This window comes from Bicyclus anynana, chromosome Z (genome assembly GCF_947172395.1).
Source record: "Bicyclus anynana chromosome Z, ilBicAnyn1.1, whole genome shotgun sequence".
In the NCBI taxonomy this organism is placed as follows: Eukaryota; Metazoa; Arthropoda; class Insecta; order Lepidoptera; family Nymphalidae; genus Bicyclus; species Bicyclus anynana.
Genome location: NC_069110.1, coordinates 18,395,716 through 18,416,117, shown reverse-complemented (window position 1 = coordinate 18,416,117; position 20,402 = coordinate 18,395,716). Strand labels below are relative to the sequence as shown.

The window sequence follows — 20,402 nt, the reverse complement described above, 5'->3', positions numbered from 1 at the left end:
AGAGAGATCGTCTAAGATACATTTTAAATATATTGTGGGTAATTTGACATATCTTTACAGTTGTAACTGATGTCCGTGTCCTTGTTTGTGATGAATTAGTGATTTCCCTAATAAGTAAAATATTTTTAAGGTCTAAGCTTAAGTTTTGAAATGCCAGAAACTCGTTTACACATATATACGAGCATTGGAAATGAATTATTATTTTAAAAAGAAGCATGAAATGCGGGTAGTTTTCTAAAATTTCGCGTCGACGTACATTTGGTGAAGATCAAAACAATCGCTTTAAAGCGAAAATGAGGTAAGTGGCATTGATGAACAATTATTTATTAACTTTAAATTAATCACAACAGTGTGTAAATAAGAATTAAATAGTGGTTATAGCCTCGATAGACTGAACTACGGTTAAAAAGGATGGTCATGGGTTCGATTCCCGCACGTTGGACTTTTTAACCGATTAAAAAATTATATGTTATTATCAATACGAACCGAATGTATGTATAAGGACAATAACATTTACAATTGAAGGGAGAGGGAATAGTGGTCATATTTAAAAGGTGAATAATATTTAAAAAGAGTAATACTTAAAAGGGTTATGTGCTATATACTTTATTGCTACGGTTTATTGAATATTATAAGTGATTTGTATTTATTTATTTATTTACTAGCTGACGGTGCGCGGTTTCACTCGCGTGGTTCCCGTTCCCTTAATAATACGGGGATAATATTTAAAGTTAAATTTTAAAATAATAACTTCAAAATTGACTGATTTTCAATTTTAAACAAAAAGCCCCTTTCTATTCTTTAGACTTAGATGTTTATTTTTTTTTTAATTATACAAGATCATCAGAAAACATTAAATTTCTATTTCCTTCATAATTCATTCAATAAGGGGTTAAACTTATATCCCTTATTTTATCCCTTTTATTTATAAGCTATATTTTCCCACGGGAACTACGCGGGTGAAATCGCGGGACGTCTGTTAGTTCTATAATAAATTAATTACAATTAAGTTTAAAAAACTGTTGTCATACTCGTATGTCGTTTCACAAATTACTTTTTATTTTAAATCAGTTACCTCGTTTTTGTCTAACACAGACCTATCTCTTGGTATAAAAATCGCGGAGGGGGCGCGCTCGGCGCATTCTACGTCTGCGACCGTTGTAAGGGTAAGTTCCTCTCATTACACTTAGCCTCTCTCCGCCATTTTGTCTTCAAACACCAGTCTCCACTAAACACGTGTTTCAATTTTTAGTTGTTTCTATTTCTTTGAGTATGTTTTATCGGTTTTACATTACTTTTAATGCGGTTTATACTTGTTATTTCTTTTCTTTAATATTTAACATAATTCTCTAGATCATTCGTACGCGTTTGAACTGAAATCTATCCGCCATTTTCTAAAAGTGTTTATGTGCCCACGTGTCTTAATTGAATTTAGTAGATTTTTACAGATATTTTGCTTCAAATTCAGTAAACTCGTTTAAACCATGAATTTTTACGATTTTTTTTGACGATCCTAAATTTAAATTAACTTATTTTTTTTTTCTTGTTAGAACGCAAGCTTATAATTTCTTTTTGGGTTTTTTGTGTGGTATATTAAACATTTGAACTCCACAGGTTCGACTGGCGGAAAGCGGCTCTCGGCGCAGTTTGCAGTTGGACGCGGGGGGTAAGTTTCTCTTAACATTTCAGCTACTGTTCACCTCTCCGCCATTTTGTCTTAACCTCAACTAGCCACGTGTTTTTTTTAGTTTTTACTGTTTCATTTGTTTCTACTATTCCATTTCAATTAGTGCTTCTAAATTACTACTAATTAATTAATTACTAATTACTACTAAGTAATTAATGATATTTGTCGTGCATTTTATTTTATTTATTGTTCGCGATGGCACTTGAATCATTTCACCATTTTGTAAAGTGTGTGTGCCACGTGTTTTTTTTAACTTTCAGTAGAAGTCATCAATTATTTATTATCTACGTAATATAAACTTTAATTAACTCGGTAAAGCGTACATTTTAAATCGACAATAATTTTATTTTATAAAATGAAAAAGAAAGCCTATGAAAAGGAGTACTTCAAAACATTTTTTTTTATTTATTGTTCGCGTTTACGCTTGAATCATGCCGCCATTTTGTTGTATTATTTAAGTGATAAAAAATTCAATTAATTCTGTTGAAACGTACATTTTAAATCGGTAATAAATTTAGTATAGATTTAATTTTATAAAATAAAAAAGCCACGAGTACTTTAAACATTTTTATTTTTAATTTATTGTTCGCGTTTGGAATCGAATCATTCCTCCATTTTGTAAAATGTGTAAGCGACGTGTTTTTTACTTTTAGTAGAAGTTAGCAATTATATTGCATTTTAATAAGTAAGGTAAAATTGTATTAATTCGGTTAAAACGTACATTTAGAATTGGTAATAACATTTTATAGATTTTATTTATTTTACATGCACTATTTGAAGTCACATTATTGTTAATTTTAATAGATGCTTATTTGAACTTGTCGTTTTTTTGTCATTTGTAATGATCCAGATTAGATTTTTTTGCATTTTTACACAAGAAAGTAATAAGTTTTCCATATATATATACAGGCTGCTCGCGGGAGTGTTTCCCATAAGTTCAAGATGTTGACAAAACATTTAAAGGAGCCAAACTTCACTTAACTAGTTTTTTTTCAACAAATTAAATTTTTTTTTATGTTTTCATACAAAGTAATTCAAGATTTTTTTAATATATTATATTAACGTAAATATTAATATTTTTTGAATTGTGAATTTCAACCTATTGAGATATTATTTGTTTTGTTTATTGTTCCTCGGTTTCGTCACTACTTTAGCTTTTTTAGGTTTTGATTTGTTTTTAAAATTAATTTTTTTTTCTTTTTTAGTGAACTATCGCCCCCGCGTCTTGTGAACACTGCTGCATTGCAACTTAGTTTAGAGTAAGTTTTTTTGCTAATTATTACGTCTCTATATATGTTATCTCATTTATAATAGTTAATACTTTTCTTAACGGACGCTGTTGATATGATTTAGTTTTTTTGCAATTTTTTTTCTTTTTTCCGATTCTAATGAAACAAACTTTACTTACTGCAAACAAAGTCCCCTAATATTAACACACACAACAAAACGCCGCTTCTAGCTTTAAGTGGCGGCGTTTGTGGACACTGAGCCACAGCTTGTGATAGCTTGTCTTACCATCCTACCGCCAAAGACGGCAGGATGGTAAGATCCCACAGTCGATGCCTAACACACAATGGTGTTGTTGCAGGCCAGCGCACGCGATGTGTTTGCCGCCGCCTGCCGCCCTGGCCGCCGGCGTAGCGTCGCCACGCCGACCGGCCGCACCGGCAGCGCTATCAGCCGCCGCTGGCGCCGCTCCTCGCGAGCGGCGTGCAGAGTGCGCGCGGGAGTTGTGCTCAGGTGAGTGTTTCACTTCACTGTTTGTGAGTACAATGTCTGTCTTACAACAGTTCTTTACAAGTTAGCCCTTGACTACAATCTCACCTGATGGGTAGTGATGATGCAGTCTAAGATGGAAGCGGGCTAACTTGTTAGGAGGAGGATGAAAATCAACACCCCTTTTCGGTTTCTACACGACATCGTACCGGAACGCTATATCGCTTGGCGGTACGTCTTTGTCGGTAGGGTGGTAACTAGCCACGGCCGAAGCCTTCCACCAGCCAGACCTGGACCAATTAAGAAAATCTCAATCGGCCCAGCCGGGGATCGAACCCAGCACCTCCGTCTTGTAAATCCACCGCGCATACCAGTACGCCACGGAGGTCGTCTAAGATCCAACCCCTTTTAAATATTTTATATTTATTGTTCCAGATGGATACACAACACCCAGAAAATGATGGATAATATTAAGATTTTCAATATATCTGTCTATTAGTCATAACATAACATGTAAAAAAAAAGTTTAACGTACGTTAAGAAGTATATTAATTAGGTATATATTTCTTTATTTATAAAAAAAGATGGTAAAAGGGTTAGGGTAAAAACAAAATAAAACATCAAAAAAAAATTTATAAAAATAAAAAAATATAAAAAAAAATACAGTAAAATAGCTCTTCATTTAAATTTATGGTTAAGCATATACTATAGCTTAGTTTAGGTTTATAAAAAAAAGATATCAGGGTTCAGTAAAAAACATCAAGTGGTTCAGTGCAACAATAAATATTAATAAATAAAAAAAAGGTACAGTAAAATAGCTCTTACTTGAAATTTTTGGTTAAGCATTATACTACAAGCTTGGACTGATAAGTATAGATGATATTCCTGTGACTTGGTGGTTTTCGTTATGTTACACATTACCCATATTACTGTTTTATTTTATATAGTTCTGCGATAAAGATGTGTTTGCCCATCAGTCGTAGTTTTAGATTATAGTAGTTTTAAGTTTACTTTATGTTATATTTGTAGTTCGCTCGCATCTCTTAGAAATTGCAACGGATTACTTTTTTTGTCTGAAAAATTTAATTAGGTTATCTTTTGTTTTACTTATTTTAGACCGTAAGTGCTTTTTGTAATGCAATTCGTCAACCAGCTACACTTTTCATTTATTTTATGAACAACGATAATTATAATATCGTTGGTTATAAATTTATTAGGTATAGCTATATCAAGATGTTTTAATCAAATAGTTTTTTATTATTTTTTTATATAAGGGTGAAGGTCACTTTTCCTGATAATTATAGATAAACATTTCTGTTACGTATTCATTTGGTGAATGAAAGATTGCGATAAAACTTGTGTTCACTTTTTCATTGATGATGATTGATTATTTTCATATCCATGGTGTAATGATATTGATTGTTGGTTCATTTGGATGCTACGAAACACATAGAATGTTTCGATCGATAACGGGAGAAAATAGACAGTAGTAGTAGTAGATTTTTTGGTACATAGTATTTTTTAAGTACACTTATTTTTTTACAGCTTATATTTTTGTGTTTTTATAGATCTGAAAAAGATGTATTTGCTCAGATTATAGTAGTTTTAAATTTACTTTTTGTTATTTTTATAGTTCGTATTTCTTCGAGATAATAACGGTTTACTGTTTTGCCTGAAAAATTTAGTTAGGTTAATTTTTGTAATACTTATTTTAGGCCGAAAGTCTTTTTTGGTGTTTGGAAACACCGCTTGATGCTCTCTAATTTTTCACAGCGTTAATAAACTGTTTGCAGATTAATCTGATTTTTTATTTTCTACACTTCATACAATAGTCATCATCATTAACTACCCGTATTCGGCTCACTCCTGAGCTCGAGTCTTCTCTCGGAATGAGAGGGGTTAGGGCTTTGGCCAATAGTCCGCCACGCTGGCCGATGCGCATTGGCAGACTTCACACACGCAGAGAGTTAAGAAAATTCTCTGACATGCAGGTTTCCTAAAAATGTTTTTCCTTCTCCGTTTGATACACGTGATATTTAATTTCTTAAAATGCACACAACTGAAAAGTTGGAGGTGCATGCCCCAGACCGGATTCAAACCCACACCCTCCGGAATCGGAGGCAGAGGTCATATCCACTGGGCTATCATGGTCAATAGTCGACGAGGTATTAATCGAACCCTTTACTTTCAGTCCAGAGACTTCAGTTCACCTTTTTTCGAAAGTCACCTGAGTAGGTACCTACCTAGATCGCTTGACTGCGATCTACCCCGTTAACAGTCGATGGAGTCAAAGTAAAAGTGAGGGTTCGAACTCACGACCTCTCGGTGTTGCGTCCAGCCATGTCACTTTGGATCTATTAAGGCTTCATTACCATTTGGGTACATTATATTTTTAAGAAGTTCTCCACGACACAGACACGTCCTGCTTCAAATGTCAGCGCTTCTCTTGATTTGGTTGACGCTCTCCACTAAAGAAATAGAAAAGATACAGAGTTCCGAAAGATAGATTAAACTCTATTGAATGTATTCTTAAATCGTATTGTTATATTATTCCTTAAACAGGTGATAAACATGCCAGGTATCTTAAGGTTAAACACTCTAACGCACCGTTCCCGACTTTCGAAGTGAAGTTACAAATAAGATGGTCGTGCCGAAGCTTTTAGATAAACGTTAAGAGCACTATAACGCGAGTACCACTCTGGTGACCAAGTGTTTCATTATTTTCGGAATGTGTCTTCCCGTACATAATTTATTCTTTCCGAAGCCAAACGACAAGTAGACACATCTGAAATGAATGATTATAAAAAGTCAGTCCAGTTATTTTTACTTACACACAAACAAGTATTGATTTTTAAAAAAAACTATGCATTTGATGTAACCTGGATTATTTGTACACACTTTTGGCAATAACTATATATTAGCCGAGGTTTAAGTCATTTAATTTTTTTTTTTTTTACAAAATACATATTAAAGGCAACCAATACAAACCACAGTTGATTTTACTGTGCACTGGCCTATTATAATTACTTACACAATATAAGCTACAAACAAACAGAGAAAAACAAAAAATAAAAAATCATTAGTGGGTAGTAAAACAAACAGCATAATTATAATAATACTATATAATACTGTTGTGTATTATAATACAGAGCCGTGATAGCCCAGTGGATATGACCTCTGCCTCCGATTCTGGAGGGTGTGGGTTCGAATCCGGTCCGGGGCATGCACCTCCAACTTTTCAGTTGTGTGCATTTTAAGAAATTAAATATCATGTGTCTCAATCGGTGAAGGAAAACATCGTGAGGAAACCTGCATACCAGAGAATTATCTTAATTCTCTGCGTGTGTGAAGTCTACCAATCCGCATTGGACCAGCGTGGTAGACTATTGGCCTAACCCCTCTTATTCTGAGAGGAGACTCGAGCTCAGCAGTGAGCCGAATATGGGTTGATGACGACTGTTGTGTAATTTATGGAAGCTAAAACTATATGAATTTTCATCTAATTGCGATAAAAGTTTTTTAATAGGTTTTGAAATTTTATAATCTTAATTATTTTGCAAACATACAGAAAATTGATCTTATTTACCCGATTGTCTAATAAAAATCAATATATTCAAATCTAGTCATCCTCATTGTCTTTTACCGATCGTATGTATATTTTGGAGTTTTAATTGATCAGTCCTTGTTTTGTCCTCAGTAGCGGCAATACAATATGTTCACTCTAGTGGCGAGACAGTAAAAAATACCACGACCGTTGAGTTGAGTTGATTTACAGCATTCATTCGTTCTCCGATTTCATGCTCAGTCCATACACGTTCTGACCAGGCTCTGAGCCTGAGCATATACTACGAGCTGAGAATAAGAAAAAATACGAACTAACAGATGCACCGCGGTTTTACTCGCGTAGTTCTCATTCCCTGGGAATATGGGGTGAAATATACCCTATGTTACTTGGTGAACAATTCATCATATAGCTTTTTTAATGAAGAAAGAATTTAATTAAATAAAAAAGTTATGAAAATAATTACATAATAAAAAGCTTACCATTTTTTAAAAATCCTACTAATATTATATGTTTGTTTGTATGTTTTTTAATCTTTAACGCCGCAACTTTTGAACCAATTTGGCTGAAATTTGAAATAGAAATAGATTTTACTCTGAATTAACACATAGGCACTTTTCAACCTGGAAAAATCCATGGTTTCCGAGGGATTTGTGAACAACTAAAGCGGGCGTCCGCTAGTAATTACATAAATCAATTAACTTGTTGTACACTTCAATAGGTTGATAATAAAATCCAAAATAGTGTATAGGCCAGCTGGACGTGTAGTTACTATTCAAAAAAGCTGATAAAATTATATTTGATAGATCTAACGCCGCTTAATTTTTTAGGTGATCGGGTCGGAATCATCACCGAGAGATGGTGGTAAGATTCCCGCCCGATAGACTATTGTTGTATCTAAGATTCTTTCCCGGCTAGTTGGAGGGCAAAATGAATACTGGTTATATTTAAAAAATATGGCGTACATTCTTTTTTTTTTGGCTTATAAAATTGTATTTAATAGACTATAGAGCAAAAAATGCCGTTTAATCCCTTCAGGTGATCGCGGGCCCTAGAAGATTCTAGTGGGCCGACCCTCAGAGGTCAGAGGGGGGTCGATTTGAGAGTTTCTAAAAGAAAGTGCCACGTGGGCCGCACGTGCTATTACAACACCGCGATGCGACGAACCAACTGAGCGTGCCCAAAGTTTAACAATGGACAAAAACAAACAAAAATTCTTTGTTGAACTTCGAGTCACGGCCTTAAAAGTGTAGTTCTATACATTCAATATAATAATCAAATCCAATTCGTTTTTTATTTTCAAGTTGGCTAAGGTAACAAAAGTTTTGAGATATTAAAGTTTACATTTGAAAGTAGACTAGACCAAATATTCTAGACTATTATTTTTGTATTTTGTCAGTTTTGCGTCTACTGTGACGAAAACGCAGGTCGCAAATATTTTTTTACTAGTTAGCTTAGGTGCGATTACACGTGATCGAAAGGAGAGGTGGTACTGTCGTCAGTTGGAACGACTGTCTTGACTGACGGTGGAACAACTGTCTTGACTGTCGCCGGCTTAGAAATGACGAATCATTATATCTTCATAATTCAGTAGGCTTATTCACAATCTTTGACGTATTCTGGTTGACATATATGAAATTGAGATTCTATGTCATCCGGTGTTTACTGGTAGATATCACGCAGTAGGTGAATGTCATTTTGTCAATTGATTTGATATTTATTTTTATAGGTTGATAATAAAGACCAAAACATCCCCTGTATAGTGGTAGCTGTAGAGTGGGAGTAGGGTAGGGTAGTAGTAGGGTTTCTCGCGGACGAAGTGGCGGGCGACTGCTAGTCTCGAATATGTGGATTGGACAATACTTATCAGTTTTCTGATTTGGTGTTATACCTACATGTAAAGTCATATTTTTTTGTATTTAATTTATACTTGATTTATCTAAGTAGAAGTCAGCTTACTGAATAAATTCTATCTTTGTGTGTAGCTAATCGGCCTTTTGACACTGTTGCATGAAGCTCGCCCCACGCGCCTCCTAAAGCCTATAAAAATCCACCTACATCGCCTTCGCAAAGTCATATAACCCGGCCACAAAAAAAATCTATTAAACACATTCAACACAGTCGCATTTAAAGACCTTTCAACTTGGACGTGTTGAAACTAAATTGCATAATACCATTCTGCTGCGTTCGTTAATGTTGGGTGATCCTCTCAAAATTTGAAGATAATCTAAAACCAACTTTATCGTCAATAGCGTAAAGTGAAATTTTGTTAAAATGCTTTCATTGTACTGTTCGGGAAAAGGCGTTACAACGTAAGTAAATGAGTGTACAGAGAGCCCACTGTAAGAGTTTGGTGTTCAAAAACACACACCTTATAAACACATATATAGTGTTTATAATTTTATACTTGAAAGGGTGTTGTGTATTTACTCGGAGTAAATCTAAAGTCCTAAAATTATTTTTATTGTTTTTAAAGTAATCATAGATTGAACTGGAATTAATTTTATCAACTCTAAAATCAAATTGTCTGACGAAAGATTTTAGAGTTAATAAAAGTAACTTAAAGAATAATTTACCAATTTATTGCTTAATAGATGCATAGTACTTCGATGACGCAATCCTGCGTTTATACATGCTACGACGCCTGAATACAAATATTCAAAATTGGTTTTATGTGTGACACTTTATTTAATAGGTACTAGCAGAAACTCGCGGTTTCACCCACGTAGCTCCCATTCCCGTGGAAATATGGTGATAATTTGTAACCCATGCTACTCTCTGATAATGTAGCTTTCTATAAGTGGATTTTTTCTAGTAGTTTAACGTATAAATTAAATACAAAAATACAAATCTTTCCTTTTTATAATATTAAGGTAGACTTACGTATACTTACGGATATTTTAAAACTTTTTTCACGTGGCCTAAATTGTTTCATACATCTATTGCATGCTATAATAAATGTTAATGATTAAATTCTATATTTTATTGATATATTGTTCTCAGTATATAAACGGAATTTGAAGATATTTTATTTTTAAAATGACCAGACAATACAAATATGAGCCGTGATAGCCCAGTGGATATGACCTCTGCCTCTGATTCCGGAGGGTGTGGGTTCGAATCCGGTCGGGGCATGCACCTCCAACTTTTCAGTTGTGTGCATTTTTAAGAAATTAAATATCACGTGTCTCAATCGGTGAAGGAAAACATCGTGAGGAAACCTGCATACCAGAGAATTATCTTAATTCTCTGCGTGTGTGAAGTCTGCCAATCCGCATTGGGCCAGCGTGGTGGACTATTGGCCTAACCCCTCTCATTCTGAGAGGAGACTCGAGCTCAGCAGTGAGCCGAATATGGGTTGATGACGTACGTAGACAATACAAATAACGACGTGAATAAAATCCATTAATTTACAAAACAATAAACAAGACCCAATCTAAGCATGTAGCTATATAAATTGCCGAATTCGCTGTAACATCGCTACGTGACGCAACTTTAAATATATCTATTTAATACAAAAACAAAATGTAATACATATGGATCTTCTTTAAAGGAAGGCTACTTAGCTAACTCTTGTATCATATATGATGCTTGTTTTTTTATATAGAACAGTAGACAGATTAGTGTTGATGATTCTCACTGGAAGAGGAACTACGCGAGTGTAACCGATGCCCCGCGGTTACACTCGCGTAGTTTCTCTTCCAGTGAGAATCATCAACATCACCAGCCGGTATCTGGCTGTATGTTAGGCTAATAGTCCACCATGCTGGCCCAATGCGGATTGGCAGACTTCACATACGCAGAAAATTAAAAAAAAATCTTTTTGTATGCAGGTTTCCTCACTATGTTTTTACTTCATCGTTTGAGACACGTCATATTTTTTAAAATGCACACAAGTGAAAAGTTGGAGGTGCATGCCACGGACCGGATTCGAACCCATACCCTCCGCAATTGGAAGGTCATATCCACTGGGATATCACGGTTCTTCATAAAATTTTAATAAATAAAACAAAGCTATATAGATATAATAGGAAGCACTTGAAAAACTCGAGGTATTTTGAAATCACACACAGACTTTTCACTTTTCACACTAATATTATAAAGGCGAAAGTTTGTGTGTAAGTGTGAAAGTGTATAAGTATGTTTGTGACTTCTTTACGCTGCGGCTACTGAAGCGATTTGGCTGAAATTTGGAATGGAAATAGATTTTACTCTGGATTAACGCATAGGCTACTTTTCATCCCGAGACAAATCTATGGTTCCCGCGGGATTTGTGAAAAACTGAAGTACACGCGGACGAAGTCGCGGGCGTATTTATATGTATTGAGTATATGCCGATAACTATTCGTCAAAGATTCCAATAGAAACATAAATTTACCGTCCGTTAAAGAGTTCTTACGTTTGGCTCTGGGACTACATGTGTTGCAACTTGCAAGTGCAATCGACGCGTGCCAACAACAGCTTTTGAGTGGTAAAATGTTAAGGAATTTTAAACTTAATGACGCATGATATAAGGTATCTTTCTTTTATTTTTGCCTGTAAATCCGTACTGATAATTAATATTTGTTTGGTGTTAAACCAATTTTAGTAGTAGATATACAAGAACAACGGCCCCCCTAGCCAAGTGGCACGTCGATTCTCTTTCTACAATTGCTAACGCTTCGAAAACTAGTAAAATGTATGGGAATGACAGATCTTGATCACGTGACCTGTCGATACCAACGGATTTTGTGAGAGGGTTGGATTAAGGAGGTCTAAGGGCGGATGATGTCGCGGGCGTCCGCTAGTATAATATAGATATAGACTACCACCTACAACCTTACAAACACACAAACTTTACTTCTTTTAGTATAGATTTATACGTTAAAATAAGATAATTAATCTTATGGCTGGCGCCGATTACATAAGTCGACAGCAAGACAAAAAATCTACTCAACCGTTCAAACTAATTAATATAATAAGTAGGTACATAAAATCCTTTACGTCGCAGTTTGCATTTGAAATAAACGGTTATAATAATAGAAAAAATGTGACAAATGCGAGTCAGTCTCACGCACTGAGGGTTCTGTATATATTTGAGCGTATATTGGAATTTATAAAAGTATCTTTGAAAAACACTGCTAAAGCTAAAATTTTGAAGGTTTTTGGAAAACACTTCGCACAAAACTAAATGTATTCTGGGAATATGATTTCATATGTCTCTTTCATGGCTTTTGAATCCTGATACTCCCTAAATAAATCCAAAATTGACCAATCTTGACAATTGCCTACTGTATTTATCAATGGAGGGAGTTAAGATTGTCAAATGACGATTTGAAGCCACAAACAATTCACTGAGTAAACCAAGGAGCCAGGTCATCTCCTGTCAGATACAAATACGGGTACAGGTACAGGTAATACGGGTAATACGGGCCTCGAGGCTAAGCTTCACAGCCCGGGTAAATCGCGAAGGTTCTTGTTCCCCCGGTCATATTCTTCCAGCCCTTTTCGGGGCTTTTCGGCCTAAGGTTGGCCCTATGTCACCACGCGGACTGCGATAACACAATATCCTGCGCTAGGGCGGTCAAAAATCCGGTAAGCGCGGGAAAAAGTCAAAACGTTTTTCAAAATTTATAATGCCGCTGATTTTGACACACACGTCCACACGTTTCTCAGAAAAACGTTTTTACGAGTAAATTTTAATAGATATACAGACAACACAGTGATGTGCAATGGATTTTGTATTTAATTTTCGAGTACGGAACCCCAAAACAGCATAAATTTCAATAAAAAACCTGACTAGATTGGTAGGTCTTTTTATCTGGCGACAAGGATAATGCTTGAATGCGATAATACCTGATGATAAGTGACGATGCATTAGATTCAAAATTCGGGAAAAGAAAACATCTACTCATACTAAACAAGCAAACGCCCGCATTTTTGCCCCGACAAAATATATGTAATTTTCCTTCGTTTTCGACCATAATTTAAACATAAAATGGGTATAGTTATTCTAAAAATTTAAATAAAGTTTCGTGGAATTTTGAAAATTTATTATAAGAGGAATATTGTGTACAATGTTTGTTTTTGTAACATATAAACAACATCTCCTAGATATTAGACAGTGTTTTCGATAAATGTTTTCACACAAACAAAATCAAGCAGATTATTTCCGACATTTCCAATATTTCAATGTGTATAAATGTAATGTACTAAAATGTGTGTAAAAAATGTACGCAAATATGTGACAAATTATTATCTATAGTGCGATACAAAAGTGATGAAAATAAATGAGGGCGCTGTAGTCACTTATACACACAATTGCTAAGTTGGAGATGCATGGCCCGGAACGGATTCGAACCCACACCCTCCGCAATCGGAGGCAGAGGTCATATTCACTGGGCTATCATGACTGCTTAATACTTGTTATAATTGACATTTTGTTCTTTTACTTAGGTAATTTTATGTTATTATTTTAAATAAGATTATATTTTTAATTCGTCTGATACATAATTTAATGTCCACTATGATTTTAAAATCCTGAATCAGTAATTATTGGTTGCCGTAAAGTGACAGTTCTTTATGATTATCACATTGGTGACATAAATGTGGTTTTGCCACACAGCGAGTTTATTAGTTCCATTTTTATGCACTCTTTTATGTCGCACTATACTTAAATATTCTTTATAAAAACATTATAATATACTACTACATTATAATATACTATGACGCTGCGCGGTTTTACCCGCGTGGTTCCCATTTCCGTAGAAATACAGGGATAATATGTAGCCTATAGCCTTCCTCGATAAATGGGCTATCTAACACTGAAAGAATTTTTCAAATCGGACCAGTAATTACTGAGATTAGCGCGTTCAATCAAACTCTTCAGCCTTATAATATTAGTATAGATTGGTAAAAACTGCATAAAAATCCATGCAATGTATCACGAACAGACAGACAAACACAAGCAGCTGAGAGTAGGGTAGGCAGTGTATTTTTGCATGTATGAATTACCAACAAAATATCACCCCCTTTCTTAGTCGGGTAATAATGCCACTCAAGCGGGCATGTTCGTGTTTGAATAACACCAATGCACATACGTACGATGATCGTGAAGGCAATCTAGTATTCCATCTCGCTCGCTCTCTCAGAGGTCCCATATACGCGTCTCTTTCTCACTTGACGCAGCCTCCAAGAAGGCACTAATATAGATTCTGAGAAAAGCGCGCACCTCATCGAAATAGTTGAATCCTTTTATTTCATGTCTTGGGAATATTGCACTATTGTTATTGGCAGTTTTATAGTAGGTATACTGTTTCTATTAGCTGAATTATTAAAATTCAGTTTTATTTAATTAAATATTATTTATTTACTAGTAGACGCCGCGTGGTTCCCGTTCGCGAAAGAATACAGGGATAAAATATAGCCCTCCTCGATAAATGGGCTATCTAACACTGAAAGATTTTTTCAAATCAGACCAGTAGTTCCTGAGATTAGCGCGTTCAATGAAAAAAATAAACAAACAAACAAACTCCTCAGCTTTATAATATTAGTATAGATTTATTCGTTAGTCTTCAAAATACATATTGAAATAAAGCCTAACCATAGGACAACATAAACCAAAGTTGCTTACTATTTAACCTAGCGGACGACCGCGTCTTTGACCGTGTGTTTTTCTATGTACCTTCCTTTTTCCTGAAAGGGTCAATCCATAAAGTAACTCCTTTCTAACAAAAAAGTAAAAATTAATTCATTACGGGAATGCGCGTTGCTATATAGGTATGTTTATGCCAATCATCATCACTGCACCCAATTTTGGTACTTGAACTGCTATGGACTACCAAATACCACAGTGGTGGGTTTACAACGCTGTTCTATGGTTGTCAACTAGTCGGGAAAGACTGTATTAGGAGTGGGTACGACAATAGACCAACGAGGCGGAGATCGAACCACCACACATCGGTGATGAGTCCGACAACTCTTACCGTTTAGCTATTGAAGCTATTGAGACTTGATAAGGATTATACACTTGATAAGGTAATCTCGTCGCTTAGCTGTACCTTTACATTTAATTTACGTAATAGTACTGTAACTTAATTAAAAATAAATATACAAATAAATGAAAACTGTAAAATATTTAAGATTACTGTAAGATTGTATTCTATGTAATTTGTAATATCGCATTGTTTTGTTTTATCCTATTCTTATATTTAGTAATCCTGTCACTATAATTATATAACTACTGCGTATTTATGGTTTGGAAATTAATTTAATTTAATTTAAATTTAAGCTGCACCGAATGTTGTTAGTAGAACTGTAGAAATGAAGAATAATCAAACTAGTTAGAAAATATTCTAAGCTCATGAATGAATATGACATTAAAATGAGATATCTTAAAAAAACAAGTTGATTAATAACCTAATTACTTATTTTGTATTGGAAACTTGTTTACAGATTGTTGGCATTTGGTTTTACTACATAATACATTCAAAGGTGTGATAGCCGTTTATTTTATGTTCTTAAACGACTTCAAAAAGGAGGGAATTTCTTAATTCGGCCGCATATATTTTTTCATGTGTGTTCGTCGATAACTTCGTTGCTTATGCAGTGTATAAATGCATACGTAATGCTACGTATGCAGCGTAGCATTATGCTGAGCTGGTGCCATTTTCTGGGTTATGCCATAGAAGCGTTGGCGTTGGATTTCTCAGTAATTAGGTCTTAAAGTCATGTTGTAACTCGGTCAATCACATCAAATTAATAGACTAGTGGACACTTTTTTTTAAATGGTCATAAATAGTTCATTGGCGTAGAACGACATCTCGTATTAGAACGACAATAAAAACGGGGATTTGGGTGAGCGCAGAAGCCCGCGATCGCCCAAACCTCCCGTTGTCGCCACTGAGGTCCCATAAGGAGCCTACGGTACTTATACAATCAAAAAAATAAAAAAAATTATTACGTTTGGAAAATTACTTGATTTTTAAATTGATCTTTAAAAGAAATCCTTAACTTTTATTAATTGATATATATATTTCGGACCGCTATTCCATGTACTATGCGTAATTAATATTGTTTATATTAAATTTGATATGAGTCAGCTACCCTATTATTTAACACAGAGGTGGTAAACAAAATTAATTTTATCAGACAACCTCAATAGCTGTTACGAGTGTTGACGATACAACAGTTTGCAAACACCTCAGTGTTTCCATACACGATTGTAAACGTCAACGAACGATAAGGAAAACGTATCGCTTTAATGTTTTTAATTTCTTTTTACTCTTTACAAGTTGAAGTTGACTACAATCTTACTTGATGGTAAGTGATGATACTATCTAAGATGGAAACGAGCTAACTTGTTAGGAGGAGGATGAAAATCCACACCCCTTTCGGTTTCTACACGACATCGGTATTTCTTTGCCGATAGTACATCTTTGCCAGTGGTAAGTAGCCACGGCCGAAGCCTCCCACCAGCCAGACTTCTGCCTCCGATTCCGGATAGCGTAGGTTTGAATCCGGTCCAGGGTATGCAGCTCGAACTTTTCAATTATGTATAGTTTACCAAATTAAATATCACGTGTCTCAAACGTTACCAAATTATTTCGACAGTACATTTTTCTTTAGGTCTGCAGCTTTTCCTTTTGTTTGTTGGTCCTTACCAGGTAGTTACTCTCTTTGTCCATTTTTCCTTGTACATGTAGCATTAGCAGCCGATAGTGACCGTTATTTAACATTATCAAACTAGTCCCGCCAACCCACATTGAAGCAGCGTGGTGGGTCTAAGCTTTATATCCCCTCTCCCAGAAAGGAGGCCAGCCCCTGTACACAGGGGACATGACAGCTCTGATCACGTGACCTGTCGATAGCAAATGTCATTCCCATACATTTCTCTAGTTTTCGAAGCGTTTGCGATCGTAGAAAGAGAATGGTCGTGCCACTTGACTAAAGGGGCTGGACCTGTTGGCCTGACAGAAGTAATTATTTAAAATTCCGTTATCCAGAGACCCAGAATGTATGACAACGCACGATAAGGGAACTATATCGCTTCACTATTTTTAATTTATTTAACTCATGCTTGTGATGCAAGCCCACCTTTGACGCGAAGTTTGTGGGAGATAAGATTTAAGTGAATTGTTTGTAAAGTCAAATCGTACCTTACTTGAGTGCTTAAAAGCCAGTCAGCCTCAAGTGCCTGTAACTATTTTTTTTTTATACTTTACAAGTTAGACCTTGACTACAATCTCACCTGATTGCGAGAGATGATGCAGTAAAGATGGAAGCGGGCTAACTTGTTAGGAGGAGGATAAAAATCCACACTCCTTTCGGTTTCTACACACGATACCGGAACGCTAAATCGCTTGGCGGTACGTCTTTGTCGGTGGGGTGGTAACTAGCCACGGCCGAAGCCTCCCACCAGCCAGACCTGGACCAATTAAGAAAATCTCAATCTGCCCAGCCGGGGATCGAACCCAGGACCTCTATTTTGTAAATCCATCGCGCATACCACTACGCCACGGAGGCCGTCAAACTACACGGACAAGCATGCTTTTAATAAAGGTACTTGTCCAACAGAGATGTTCTAGGCTACGTTGCAATGGATGCGTTTGATATACACCAATCATATTCATTGGTGCACATAGCTTAGCACTGATGGAAACGAATTCAAATAAGATATATATATACTAATATTATAAAGCTGAAAAGTTTGTTTGTTTGATTGAACGCGCTAATCTCAGGAACTACTGGTCCGATTTGAAAAATTCTTTCAGTGTTAGATAGCCCATTTATCGAGGAATGCTATAGGCTAAGGAACGGGAACCACGCGGGTGAAACCACGCGGCGTCAGCTAGTGTTTTTATAAGGAATGGATGCGTGCTATGGATGCCTGCTATCGATATATCGCATACTCTTAGCTTGAACTGCACATCTTTCTTTCGCAGTAAATTATCGTCGGCGCATTTTCATAGCGCGTCTTCCTCACATATCTACATAGCTTAGTATTGGTGGAAACTGTCACATATTTTCGTATCGTAGATTTCACATCTTCGCAGCATAGCTGTATAGCACACCTTTGGTGGAAAAGCACCCTGAAAGCTTAGACTGGGATACAGCAATGCTGTTTGACGGCTACAACAACAAAAAAATACCTTGATCGATTTATACTCTAAAATGCTTATTCACTATTCTCATTTTCATAGCAAAAGAAACGCTTATGTAAATCAAGTGGCCCTAAGTCCATGTTTCTGCGTACTCGATATTTTTATCGTAATATAAATGCTCAGGTATCACTTAGCCTATTCAAATATTGATGGCTCTGTGTCAAGACTTACCTCCACATGGAGCGATACAACTGATGTGCTATACTTTTTATTTAATGATTGTGATGATGTCATGCACATCGCAATCAACACTTGATCAGTTTTATCTGCTGTCAAGCCGTTAGCGCTGCAAGCATGTGGCTGAAATAAGCACCTTAACTCTAAAAGCTTTTGTTCGTAAGAGACGAATACCTTGCCATTCAACGGATTTACGTACGGGGCCATTTGCAGAGTGAAAAAGTACGTTTAGGTATATAGGCCAGGACTTGTGCAGGGTTAAGAAATTTCACATTACTTAACCCTGCACACAGAACTTACTTTACTTTCCACGTAATTTCGCGGAAATTAGTTTTACCCAAAGCTTAAAAAGCTGCTTTTTAATTACGACACAATATTAATGGTTGTTTCGTTATCGATATCGAATGTTTAGAAAAATTTACTTGACAATGGGAATAATATTCTTGCCATGTACCGTGGGCAGTGGAATAGCTATTCCATCTGAGGCCATTGGGGAATTCATTAGATGAGGCCCCAGAAGAATCACGTATTCACATTCGTCTTTTCGCAGCCTCACCTGGAGACCCCTTTGACAAAGGGCCGTTGAATTTAGCCTTGCCTATAGTTACGCTACTGCGTGAGATATGAAACCCGTTAACCAGATGATCGTCATAGCCATTTTGTTAGTTTCCCACAAAAACGCGGCAAATTGTCTGCTTTTCTATTACGTTCAAACTCAAGTCATCTTTCGAAAATGCAATATCTATATCAGAAGCATCGAATTACGACTCTTGATCATAATATCTTGTTTTCCATCAAATATATCAATGAGTGGAGGTATCCCTTAACATTGCTTACGGTATTATCGAACGGTTAAATGATATTTATCCCGATTGTCGCCCCATTTCGTGTGTGCTCACTGATAACGCTCCTCGATAACCGACATCGACATTTTTTAGTTATATATCAGTACATTCTACTCATGTGCTCCGAATCTTTTATCAGTGAGCAAACATTGCTCCCGTCTTCACCGCTGTCCAGTATCTAAGTATTGTCCAAGACGAAATAATCCGAAAACATATTATTTTAATATATGCCCTGGGTTTTTTAAATATGACGATTATTTTCTTCAAATATAAATATTTATCATAATATCATCATCATCATCATTATCAGCCGATGGACGTCCACTACTGTACTATGAAGACGTTTTCAACTGACTTCCAAAAAGGAGGTTCTACGTTCAGCTGTTTGTATGTTTTTCTTTTAATTTAATCTAGTTGTGTGAAGAAGCTGAAGTGACAATGGGCGGGGCACAAAGTTCGAAGAGCCGATGGGGTCCCAAGGTACTGGAATGGCGACCCCGCACTAGAATGCGCAGTGTTGGTCGACCCCCCACCAGGTGGACTGACGACATCGAGCGGGTTGAAGGGAGCCGCTGGATGCTGGCGACTCGAGACCGTGGTATTTGGAAGGAAAATGATGATAAAAAATGTAATTTTACTTTTTTAACCGACTTCCAAAAAGGAGGAGGTTCTACGTTCGGCTATATGTATGTTTTTTTATTAGCATTTTTTAAGCCCGGGCATTATGGTGGCAGTTAGTTAAGTCAAGACACTGAGTCATTAAGTACTTGCAACCTATTTTAAGGAATAGGCGCCTAATGCTTAAAGTCCAAGTACCAGTTAATAGCTAAGAGTTACGTAAGGAATTCAACAACACGAAGTACATTACACATAAATTGGCATGGACATTACCGAGTTGTTATTTAGTTGAGGTATCTCGAAGTTGAATATTTTACTATAATTACTCTTTAGACCTAGGCCTACTATACCACCACAAAGAGTACTCTATACATACATACAGGCATAAAATAATGTACAATGTAAAGAAAAACAATTTTTTTTTAAAAGATTTTTTTTTTAAGTTTTTCAAGTACGGGCAATCTTGATATTTTCATTTTAACACATAATTACTAGACGGATTTCCTTAAAAATTAAATGGGACCAATCTGGAAGACCACTCTTTCAAATAAAAAAGAATTTTCAAAATTGGTTAAGAAATGACGAAGCTATGAGGTAACAAACATCAAAACAAAAACATACGCGTCGAATTGAGAACCTGATAATAATTATATGAT

At 35.9% G+C, this 20,402-nt stretch overlaps 2 protein-coding genes across 2 annotated transcripts in view; one reads left to right on the top strand and one right to left on the bottom strand.

Moving 5' to 3' along the window:
- LOC112045731 (epidermal growth factor receptor) overlaps positions 1 to 20,402 on the bottom strand; it is a 176,565-nt gene that overhangs the window by 55,867 nt on the left and 100,296 nt on the right. The window lies entirely within an intron of this gene.
- LOC112045738 (uncharacterized) lies at positions 294 to 4,298 on the top strand. Its single transcript, XM_024082042.2, has 6 exons — positions 294 to 298; positions 1,096 to 1,166; positions 1,615 to 1,666; positions 2,893 to 2,946; positions 3,276 to 3,427; positions 3,839 to 4,298. Exons 1-6 carry the CDS (start codon positions 294 to 296, stop codon positions 3,862 to 3,864), a joined length of 360 nt encoding a protein of 119 aa, XP_023937810.2. The 3' UTR covers positions 3,865 to 4,298.

What these genes read in the sequence shown, in the direction of transcription:
- LOC112045738 (XM_024082042.2), top strand. An exon ending in CGTCTGCGACCGTTGTAAGG is followed by an intron (nt 1,167 to 1,614) that starts GTAAGTTCCTCT and finishes TGAACTCCACAG; the next exon opens with GTTCGACTGGCGGAAAGCGG. An exon ending in GCATTGCAACTTAGTTTAGA is followed by an intron (nt 2,947 to 3,275) that starts GTAAGTTTTTTT and finishes GTGTTGTTGCAG; the next exon opens with GCCAGCGCACGCGATGTGTT.